Here is a 12256-nt window from a genome sequence, read left to right as displayed (position 1 = left end):
TTATGCCAGACTCCTGCGGACGGTAGTAATAATCTGGTTCAAAAAGGTTTTGAATAAAGATTTTAGAATTGAGCATACTAGGGCCAATGCCAGCACTGCTGCAGGACGGTTAGTCACTGCCATACTGGCAATATAAGCACAAGTTTTTAAATTATCTGTAGGTACGATATACAGCGGGTTGCAATGTATTTCACTGAGTGTAGAGAGACTGATTATAAGTAAATAGGGAGTTTGTCATAAGCTGTGACAATGACAGCACTGCCATTTCTTTTTCCGTGATGAGGAGAGCAGGGTAGTTACAGTAACCAGCAAGATCTGCCCCAGTTTTGATTATTTTTTTTTTTTTAGAGAGGTGCAAAGCCTCAGAGCACCCTCTAAGACCAACAGGAAACAAAGGTATTTGGCACCTTTAACTATCGAGCATTTAGCTCGCTTCCTCCTTACTTTGTGAGCTTTTCTGAGGTTTTTCAGTGAAATGCTGCTATTTTCACAAGTGCTGAAAATTCAATTCAGCTCCTCGTGAAAGTCAAAATGAACAGCAGCCTGTACTGCTCATTGACTGATCTGCACTAAACGTGAAGAAACTGAGAAGTTAAAGAAACCACAACCCCACGCTACTGCTCCAAAGTTAGAAATGTCAGGTTCTTCTCCTGTGGCAGTAGTTGGTGCCTGTGGATCTAGACCCTCTGCAATTGCTGGTCTAGAGCCAGAAAATGGGGGCTCAGGCCCAGCCTCCCTGGAGCACGTTCCCCTCCCGGCCCCGGAAAGCCAACCAGACCTGGGCAGGAGAGGGGCCACCGCCGCGCCGTCAGCCAGGGCTCGCAGCCGCTGTCAGGAGGGATCACCAGACCTGGTGCCTTACAGAAAGGACAGATGCGGATATAAAATTATTTCACCTTCTGAAATACGCTTCTCAAGCCAGATTTTGCCAACTCACATTTTGAGTATCTTAAGAAAAAAAAAACCTCAGTTATTTTGTGGTGATAATACTGCTGAGTTCAGGACTAAGGATGCTGCAGTCTAGGCTTTACCAGAGCTTGTCCCAGTGCATTTAACATAGCAGTTTGTGGTGTGTGAGCTATGTGCCTCAACCCAGTATACATGCCAGCGGCACTTCATAGGAGGCACAATATTCTTCCAGGATAAATACAGTTAGCAACCAGAATTATTGCTAGAATTCTGTAGCAATATATAATGTTGAAAAATACACATATACTTTAAGAATGATAGATAGGCAGACATTATAAAGACATTTCAGTAGTCGTACACGTGCAGCTTGTTCTGGGTATAGCAGTTTAATTAAAGACCTAGGAATATAGCTACCGCTGATGAAAGGGTTAAGCTAAAATCTCTGAGCTTCACCCCAGCTTCCAGTTTGAATTAGTTAGTATTATTGTACTTCTGTTTCATTGGAATAAACATCTAAATTTAAATGTTACTGTTTAATATGAAAAATACACCCCAATTATGCTTTTTTTTGAAGAAAGTTCTTTCAATAGCCAACTGTCAGGATCTGGTAACAACAGACTAAATTTCTACAGTCACATCTGTGTCTCTTCTGTGTTTGCATTTTTATCTAATGCAACCCCTGTACATCAGACAAAGGGAGGGGAAGCAAAGACCTTCCTTCCACTGTTTTAATCACGCAGGTCTTTTAACTCTTGCACGAGACTAACTTGAGTAGGATCTCTATTGCTCTCCTGAATTAGGCAGAGGTTTCAAAAGGAATTATAAATACATATGATCTGTGTCTAAATCACACTAGTCAGCTTTGAAAATTTTACATAAAGCAGTCTGGTACTTCTATATTTGAGAGGGACTTTAAAAAAAAAAAAAAGAGCATTTATGGATAGTCTTCCCAGATACTAAGCTTAATTCATCCCCACGGCACGAGGAAGATCAGTTTGGAAGGGAAACAGCTTTGCCTGAGGAGGGATTAACTGTAAGAACAACTCCCCCAATGTCAAGGCTTCCTCTGACGAGATAACTAATCTGGGCATTTCCTAACCATATTGCCTAAAACCTTACCATCAGGCAGCTCAGCTTGCTTTTTGGGGCAAGACTGTTTTTACGTAACCTCATCGATTTATCCAGATGGCACGTCCCCCTTTCTTCCCAGAACTCTGTATCAGGACTGGTGTCTCCAGCTAGAATACGTATTATGGCTGCCATCAAAAGAGGTGAGGACTTTAATTATGATGAAGTTTTAAGGAATGGCACAGGTAAGATGTGAAAGGACTTGCCAGTTTTAGACATTCAACCCCATCAGAAAACAAGATCCACACAAATTCCACCAACGCTGTCCATACGCCTGTATAGAAATAGGACAAAAAATACCTCAGTTCAATACCAGGTTTGAATAATCCTGATGTGTACGTGTTCATGGTTCTTTCCACAGACATAGATGAATGTGAAACCAGAGGTACCTGTCAGCATGAATGCAGAAACACCGTAGGAAGTTACCAGTGTACTTGTCCATCTGGTTATCGCCTTACGCCCAACGGCAAAACCTGTCAAGGTACGGAGATCTCTTTGAGTGTTCAGAAATACATTTGTAAATAAATAAGATGCAAATGATGTTCAATACATGTATGAGCCACCTCTTTGAATTTGCTATACGAGATTCGGCATTCAAAATTTCAAGTTTCAGACGTTTTTATATTTCACATTTTAACGTGTCATAAACCACCAGCAAATTAGAGAATTGCAGCTTCTTATTCTCTGAAGTTTCCCCATGTGACCTTATGTTACACATTGAACTCTAGGGAAGCAGACAGCAGCTCTAGGGTCAAACTAAATATATTCCTTAACCCGCCTCTGTCAAAAAAAGGTACCGTCAGATTTTCTGATCCACAAAAAAAACCCCGTAAAAATGAACTAATTAATCCCTGTTGACAAGACAACTATGGTTTATGTTGGATCGTGGCTGTAGGGTGGCTCTAGCACAACACGCCATCCTGCACAGTCATAAAATGCCAACAATAATAAATGCACGTTATTGGAACCCCTGGCTCCAGCGTCTCAAACAGCCAGACTGCATTCTGAAAGGTCTCACTGTGTGCAGAGATACACGCTGCACTCTGCTCCACCTCTACTGACCCAGCTCGTTTTTAACCCTTAATTTCTTCTACCAGCAATTGATCATTTGCATGTTTTCTACATTCAGATATTGATGAGTGCCTTGAACAGCACATTAATTGCGGATCAAATCAGATGTGTTTCAACATGAGAGGAAGCTACCAGTGCATAGACACACCTTGTCCACCAAACTATCAGCGAGAGCCTCTTTCTGGGTACGTTTTATTTTCAGCCCCTTTTCACCCACCTCAAGCTCGGATCCTTAATCTGTGTTTGTCAGAAGAAACTTTATCTCAGTTTGACCAGTTAAAGCTCACGCTAGCAAAAGGTAAAGGTAAATGATCATCAGTTTCTCAAGCAGCAGTATTCTGTGTTTCCCCTGCAGCAGAACCATAAAGCAGTGGCCGCAGGCAGGCTCTCGGTATCCGTGTAGCCTTTTACTATTAGTTCAAAAGGAAAAAGCACCAGAACGTTCCTTTACTATAGGAACGCCGGCAGGCAGCACACTACGAGTCTTTCTGCTGATGCAGTGTCATTCATTTGTCACTTAGGGGGCTGCCTTTGCATCTAAGTTTTCTGAGTTCTCTAAAGGCCTAACTTGCCATCAATTTCAAAGCATTTAAAATATTCTTTTGGTCATGAAAATAATGCTACAGTTCACGGTAAGTTTTGTTATTTTTAAGTTACTCTATTTCCCTGTTCCGGAAAAACCATATTAATTTCTTTTATTCTTTTAATATACTCAAGAAATAGCTTGTTTCATAGTCAGAAACCATCTTTTGTGATCTAGCTGAACAGGAATGCCACTTAAGTTGAAATGGATAATGTTCTTTGGCCCCTGTTAGTACTGACAAGCAGAGCTAACAGGTATCTCCTATTTTGACTTTTGATTAATAGAAGTAAAATTTACTTTGCCCTTCTTCGTTCCAAATTCTTTATTTTATGGTCTAACACAGAGACACCTCAGATGGAGCTGCTCGGTACATTTTAAACCAGCCTTTCCAACTCTAATGTTTTAAGAGCAAGGTCACTAAAACATATACCATTGACTTCAATGACAAATATTGTATTCGGTATCTATCTTTACATTACCTCTTGGCACTTTCTGAGATGATCCTGTTGAGGGAAAGTGGGACATTAAACTGGGCTGCAACTTTTAAAGAGTACATGAGCATATTGTCTTCATAGAGAAATTTAAATTACACAACAGGGTAAACAGGGGAGGAATTTATCCTTTAAGACCTATTGCAGTACTTACGGTATCATGCCTTCTGCCTGGGCTAAAGTGCTCTGCTTATTCCTAGGTTCTGTCTGAAAAACTGCCCGGCCAACGACTTGGAGTGTGATCCGAGTACCTATGCCTTGGAATACAAACTCCTTTCCCTCCCCTTTGGCATAGCTGCCGGTCAGGATTTAATCCGGCTGGTTGCCTATACTCATGATCAAGTCATGCACCCAAGGACGACTTTCTTAATGGCAGACGAGGACCCAGCAATCCCATTTGCCCTGAGAGATGAGAACTTGAAAGGAGTTGTGTTCACCACCCGACCGCTGCGAGAGCCCAAGACTTACCGCATGGGAGTCAGAGCCTTATCCTACAGCGTTGATGGAAATATTGAGTATCGGACAACTTTCATTGTTTATATAGCGGTGTCAGCCTATCCCTATTAAACACCCAAACTACTTGACAGTAATCACACTATTTTAACCACGTTCGTAAATGCCGGTGGGTATTACCACTTCCAGACTGACTCTACTGCCTGCCAAACAGTTGTGAACCATGTAACTTGAAAATGGTGCTATGCTCTTTTCTTTCGCCCTCCTTCCCCGAGGCTGCCTACCCAGTCCCATTATTCCAATTCAAGAGGAAAATCCATGGCTTTGAGGACCTGTTACCACTTGCTTTATTTATTACACTGGAGTAGTCATTTTCCACAGTTTGTTCTGAAAACCAGCAGAAAAATCAAAGTCTGAGCTGAAGTATGTGCTCAAAGCAGTCAGCAAGGAGCAGCCTCTGTTGAAAGCAACTAAAGAAAAGCCTAACCAGAAGAAAAAAACCACATCATTTCAAGTGGTCTACATATTTTAAAGGTTGCCAAGTGTTTTACAATTTTATTGCTATTCGATCTTTTTCTTATCAAATACCTGATAGAATTAGGGCTGTGATATACTACATCGTGTGCTCAAAAAACCAAATAACCACTGCAACCTAACGGTTGCAAATGCTGAAACAAATGACATTAAAGTTTGGTTTCAGCTAAAGAATCCACAGTAGAATTTGGAACTGGGGCACTTGATTTCCATGCAAGTTTAGAGATGTCACTATTTTTTGGAAGAAAAACACAACATGGCTACTTCTACTTTATACAGCAGGTATTTTATAACCTTTTCTTTTTACTCTGACGTTCTGGTATAGCCATTTATATAGCTCAAAACCATATCCAGTGCAGTACTCCCAACTCATCAGTTAAAATGTTTTGGGGTTTTTTTTTGCAAATGGAACATTTTTCTCCAAAGATGATGTAAGTTTGGTTCAATAATGTCAATACACTGTACACAAGTAATTTTGCCGAGATGTATTCTATTTTTATGAAAGTGTATATATGTTTTTTTCCTATGTGTATTTTCTATGCAGTATCTCAAGAGTGTTTTACAGTTAAGTTTGCATAAAAGGACCATGTCAATGCATTGAAAATAATAAAAATAAAGGTTCCCATTGCCTTTGAGATTGCTGTGACTTTTATCATGGAAAAACATTCATTCCCATTTGTAAAGCACTCACCTTTAGCGCCAGGGGAGAACACAGAAGGTAGCATGCCCAGCAAACTGGTGAGCAGCATCCACAAATGCAGCCAAGGCTCCTTTTTTTGCACTACTGTCTTGCCCAAATCCTTCCGTTTTTGAAAAAAAGTCAGGGAAACTGGTGCACTCACCCTAAGACCTCTTATTTTATCCAGAGCCTACTGACTAGGAGACATCTCATTTCCTCCAAGGAAAGTTATTTTGCTAAGAGTTAAATTTTTGTTGCATATAAAGGCAGTGTTTATTCATAAATATACCAACTCATTGCCAAACACTAAATAAGTCACTCTAATTCCAATGCATAGAAAAAAAAGAATCATTGAAGGGCATTAAGCTTGGGGTCCACTGGAAATCACCAACGTTCACTGTGAAAGTTTTGCCGTTTTCAGTTGAAGTGAGAAAGAAATGTCAACAGAGCCCTCCAGTTGAGAACTCCACAGGGGCTGAACTGAAGACGCTCAGGTTTCTGTGCTGTGTGACTGGGATGCAAGGAACAGACCAAGAATAACTCATTTCAATTAAAGAACATTTTCAGTGACAGGGTCAAATTGCTCCGCAATGGAATTTTGACTCTATGCTTTGATATGGTTGACCGTCCCGAGTGAAAGCCCCACCAGTTTTCCCCTAACCTTGGTTTGTGTTCAATTCCCATTGCGACAAGCGAGATGATAGTCTTGCAAAACAAGGATGACTTAAAAATCATTCTGCTCTTCATACAATTTTTTACAAGGGCCAGACTTCAAAGAAAACAGGTTTGTTTCTTGGAAGCCTGACTTGAAAAATAAAAGCAGTTTAGGAAGAAAAAGGTAACTTTCATGACGAAGACATGACGGAAAGAGAAGTGAGAGTAAGCTATAATAATTACAGGGAGTTACCTCAATTTCTTCTAAGGATGAGAATCACACTGAAAATTGCGTCGTCAACGGAAGTTAACTCCACTGTGAGACAGGAAGAAAATTTCTATTATGATATGTTTCACGAGGGGGGGGAAAAGCGCCCAACCAATAACAGAGTTAGTTAACAGGCTTTAAGGCAAAACTATTACTTCTTTTAGAGTTAGGAACTTACCAGACGGTAGTCACTTAAACTCTCCCAGATGTGTCCACAACTTCCTTTCCACTCTCTGCTTTCTCACCCCGTGCCTTTCAGGTGCCCGGCTGTAGCTCAGGAGGGAGGAGGCACTTGCCCCTGTGGAAGCTGTTAGTTACACTGAGATGATGCCACAGGATTGAGGGACCAGCGAGATGATTAGGGTTAGTGGGAGCTTTACGGTTTTCACTCATTGACTGCTTGAAGGGAGGTTATGAATGAAAGAGAACTTGTGCCATGCCCTTCTCTTCCCTGGACAGCTTGTTCTATGTTACAAATTTACAATCTCTTTTGCTTTAAGAAAAGAATTGCAAATGTTAAATTAAATCTCAGGGCAAATACATCTGCTGCACACACTGCCACAAGCTGTGTGACCCTATGCCTAACAGGTTGAAGAGGCTGTTGTTGTTTATTATTATTTTCTGTTCTAACTTGAGAGGGAAGAGGCAGGTTACAGGTGTGTACATGCCCACATAACATTGCGTATTTTTTTTAATTGTTAAAAAATTATTAATTTGTTTTTTATTTTTAAGGTTGGCACAACCTGGGATGCAAATTTTTTTTTCATAAATAAAAAAAATATTACCCAGGGTTTCAGTGTCTAAAGGTTGTACGGCTGAGCCTGGAGTCACTTTGTCCCGTCCCCTCCATTAGTCTGCAGAAATATTTGCAAGATGGAAGGTTCATTGCAATCCTATGAAAGGATGAGCTGGTCTCCGTATCAGAAGTCATGTTGCAAATGTCCTCCTGTCACAAACAAGCCGACACAAACCTGTGATCTAAAAGGCTGCCTAGACAAAAAGAAATGCAGGTGAGAATCAGGGTGGACAACAAGCAAATGGCTAATTCCGAGTAACTCTACCTGCAGGAATAGTCCAGCCTACGCCTGAATCGTTATTCCCCATAGCAGTAGATACCACCCTTCCATCAGCGAGATGGAGAATACATGTGCTTTTGCAAGGATTTTGCCAGTAGGTGAGTGAGCTGGTTTGGGGGCGCAGATTTTAAAAGTTGACTGATGTCCTAGTGCCAACCCAGATACATCATCAGGTTTCTTTATCCCACTCTCCCTGGCTGGTTATAACTTGGGATAACCAGGGCTGGGCCAGGAAACAAACCTGGCTTTTCTAGAGAAACTCCATTTATGTCTGCATCGGTGCTGAAAGGGAACCGCTGGCTCTCTGCTGGCCTTGTCTCAATCATCGTGATGTATTTTAACTAAAGAATGCATCAAAGAATGTTGGAAATTAATGACTTCCTAGTTAAAAGGCTGCTCATCATTCAGCTTGAGGAACAGACACAGCCCCGTAACTGTCTTTACGGTCAGAATTATATAGCCACAGACACACAATAGGGGCAAAGACATGACTGACACCACTATGGAAGCAGAGCCAAGGATTTGTAGGGCGTGATGAAAGGCACCACGCAAAGAATCAGGAACCCTGTTAACTAGTTAAACTATAGACACGATCTCTTTCCCAGAAAGAAAGACTGAGAAAGTCCCTCATTAATTTCTGGCTACCTAATTGCAGAGCAAACACTCTTCCTAGCATGCTAATGTCGTATACGAGAATCTAAAGTTCTTACTAAAAAAACCACACCACCACAAATAATAATGAAGTGTGTTGCTGTTCTTTGTAAAGAAAATTGTCTGCCCTTTAACTGCGTGTAACTAGTTCCTGCTGTTTGTCCCCATCTGCAACGTTATTAATGTTACTGCTCAACTCCTGGAAACATTAGGAGACCAGTCGGTATTTGCTGGTGGTTAGTTCAAGAGGCAGAGGGAAGGAAGAGCATGAAAAGACCTTAAAGAAAAAAGAAAAAGGAGGTCCCAGTGAGAGCAATTCTTCTGGGGTAGTTCAGAGATGTGCTGAATAAATAGTTAACGCTTCAGTGCTACCTGCCATCCGTGCTACCATCCTTTTGTACAAGCCTTCCACTGCTCAGCTGATTCCCCAGGGAGGTAATGCAGCAGTTCCGCCTGCCCCTCTTCCTGAAACGCTGCCCCGCAACACTGGCTCCCTCCTCCGTTCCTGGGCCATACCTAGGCACAAACATGACAACATTTAATTAACTACACTACCGAGACGAAATGAACCTTATGAAAGATGGCAAATGTCTTTTATACATTACAGACATTAATTTATACATACTGGTAGTTTAAGCGTGACATCTTGTGGCATTCCAGCAGCACGCAGCTGGGCACACAGGGCTCCCTGAAGCTCACCTCCAGGTGAACACACATTAGATACCAGCTACCCACTTGCCGCAGCACTGCCCGAGAGCGCCCAGCCTGCTCGCGTATTCCAGGAAAAGATCCTGCTACGTCTGAGCCTTTGTCAGGGCAAAACCGCACCCACTTTTCCTCCCGCAAACCATCCTTCCTTATTAACGCCTAAAGGAAACTACATGCTAAGATGCAGCACTTCGCAAAAAAAATGCTCAATTCCTTCCGAATATAAGTTCTAGCAGAAGAATAAAGCACTGGGGGATGAAACCGGGGCCAACTGCCAGAGAGGATAGAAGTTTGCAACCACCACCGCTGCTACATAGCAGGCGTTCAGGAACTGAAGGTGGGTAAGGTATCCCCCATCACACCCTCTGTAGAGATCCAGCTTGCCGATCCCCTGAGAGAGGAAATCAGCTGGGTTTTTGTTTTCCTTTGTGCACTGGCTGAATTTAAAAGCTGTAATGAATCAATGCAGAATACAGAGCACTGTGGGTTAAAGGGAAAAGAAGTTATCAGATGAGAGCGATGCTCAGAAAAGACAAGAGTAGCAGTGCTCAACTTGCCAAGAAAGATCCAGACAGCCAATGCTAAAGGAAGCCGAAGGATAGTGAGTAAAACGGCCGTCATCGCTCTCACATCAGTGTGGCAATTACAGGCAGGACTCAGCTCTTGGGGTGCAAGTGGGAGCTCTTGTACCCTTTGACTTCAGAAGCATTTCTAGTTCTGGCAGCTCAAATCTAAGGCTGCTGCCAATAAAAACTTGGCATTTTACAACCTTTGAAATTCACACATTAGCTTACGAGGCTGGAATCCAACCGCCCGCCCCCCAGTTGCACACAGGCGGGGAACAGGACACACAGCACTGTGCGAGGAGGTACGTACCGCCAACACCACGCCGGTTGTGCTTACTCACCCAGGCAAAGAGATGCAAGAGAAAGCAAGCCGTCTAGCACATTGCCGTTTAACCTAATCCCTGCTGAGGTGCTGTGACGTACAAACGTATAGATGGGTGAGGGCTGCTGGGCAGGTCCCGCGCTTTGTTTCTGTGGAAAGCCTGTGGGCAGATGAAGGCTCCTCCAACCTTCTGGGCTTCAACCTCTGCTTCAAATGAGATTTTTGATTCAGCACAAAACCAAATTGATATCATCTGCAATGATGCAGCACTGCACTGAGAAATCAAACACTGAAGTCTGGAAATTTAAAGCGCCTTCTAGACCAATGTTCATTAATGCCGAAGAGCCCAAACAGTCAATGACTTGCTTACACGCAGCTGTATTTTTTGCTGGGAAATCAGAGATGGTTTCAACTCCTGCACATACAGCAACGCTCCGTTCATGTGGAGCTGCTGCTCCACACAGGCTAGGAGATGCCCTTAGCAAATGACTTTATTTGCCCTTTCTTCCCCTGGACAAACTGAGGCAAGGGTAGCTCTGGGTGTGAGCTGAAACAGAAAGGAACCATCAGAGAGTGCCAGCCAATTGCCAGAGCTAAATGGGGTGTTACACATCACGCACCCAGCAGCGTTGCACTTACAAATTTCATATCTGAGCACAGCGTATCCAGCCATGCCCTGTGAATAATGTTAAATGTAATCCCTAACTGGCAAGCAGGTTTTTATAAACACATTTGCATGTCTGACACACTGAATAGAACTTCAATCACTCTTCAGATCACCGAGTTCAGCTATTCAGCATCTTCAGCGTACAGCCTGGTGCCAGACAGCATGCACAGCCGATTCTTCCGATTTGATAATTTAGTATTAGAAAGGGAAACAAAGAATACCTGCTTACAGATAAAGGCATATGGATAAAAAGAAGCGTTCTGTAGTATTTTACAGAAACACAGATTCAAATGATAATTTATGAATAGCTAAATGATGGGGGCATCAGAAACATGATCAAGCCAAGAAGTTGTTCAGATTACAGAGCAAAAGTTAAGAAGTGCTCTTAAGTAACACTATGCGATTGCTGCAAGGGGAAGAGAATCTCAGTTAATTTTTCACTATATGTGAGGATTACAAAACTGTGGCCATTTTGGGACTTAGAACAAGTTGAGATAATTTCTTGGCTAAAACATGTGTAAGAAGCAAAAAAACAAGGTATAGCAAATACAGCGCTTGTGTTAGAAAGAACTTTCCTAAAATGGGAAGAGCTAGCACACAAGAGTAAGGACTGCACAATTCCTGTTGTTCGTGATAGCTTAACTAAGTGGCTTCAAATGTAGTGAGATGCAGTTGGCTTCCTTGATAATAACTTCTCATCCCACTTGAAGTTATAGACTAGTTTATGTACAGGTCAAGAGAAGACATCTTGAACAGAATCTCTCTCAAGCATGATTTTAAAAAACCTAATAATAAATCTGTATGCTGCCTATGAAAACACACAGTAAATCTGATATGCAGAGTTCACCTGGAATTCAGAGGGGCTCAGCCAGCTAAGGACCGAGACAAGCCCCCCTTCCAAACCTTTTAATGGCTTACCAAATAGCAGGCACAATCATAAAAACCATGGTCCGACCCTTCTTCTCCTTAGATTACAAGCGTCTCAAGAAAGCCTCTCATAGAGAATGCCTGAGAGGTATCAAGAGAGCTGGACACTGTACAGGTATGACCTACCCCATAATTAAAGCAAGGCCAAACTCTCTTGCTACGCAAAACTGTAGCACAGCCACTGGCAAACACTTGAAGTTGTATGTAGAAGCTTCAAAAAAAGAACGTATCTAATCTTGGGTCTACAACTTCAGAGGCAAAACCCAGCCAGGATCCCTGAAGAGAAGAATCCTGTAAGTGGCCCTAGTTACTACTGTCCCTAGTAAACACAGTAGTGGATAAAACACAGCTAGGTTCCAAGCAACGTTAAAGTTCCTCTCTCTAACAGCCTTCACAGGATTTTATCCGGGTTGCCTCTAGGATCTGATGCTGTAGATCTAAAGAGTGAGGATGGAAAAGCTGGGAGAATAATGAATCCCCAAAGGCCACAGAAACAACAGAAGTGCCCCAGCTCCTCACTGAAAGCAGGCAAACGAACAGGACTTCTCCGTTCTCCAAAAAGGAAAACA

At 42.3% G+C, this 12256-nt stretch overlaps 1 protein-coding gene across 1 annotated transcript in view; it reads left to right on the top strand.

Moving 5' to 3' along the window:
- The window catches only part of HMCN1 (hemicentin 1), a 206988-nt gene extending 201184 nt beyond the window's left edge, over nt 1-5804 (top strand). Inside the window, exons 105-107 of the mRNA XM_059822131.1 lie at nt 2399-2518; nt 3167-3293; nt 4383-5804. Coding sequence (XP_059678114.1) covers nt 2399-2518; nt 3167-3293; nt 4383-4749 — 614 coding nt within the window. The 3' untranslated portion in view covers nt 4750-5804. The remainder of the gene's footprint in view (nt 1-2398; nt 2519-3166; nt 3294-4382) is intronic.
- The last annotated feature ends 6452 nt before the right edge of the window (nt 5805-12256 follow it).

The sequence above is a fragment of the Gavia stellata genome, chromosome 10 (genome assembly GCF_030936135.1).
Source record: "Gavia stellata isolate bGavSte3 chromosome 10, bGavSte3.hap2, whole genome shotgun sequence".
Taxonomy (NCBI): domain Eukaryota; kingdom Metazoa; phylum Chordata; class Aves; order Gaviiformes; family Gaviidae; genus Gavia; species Gavia stellata.
Note: the sequence above shows the minus strand (reverse complement) of the source record. Positions and strands in the feature narration are given on the sequence as shown.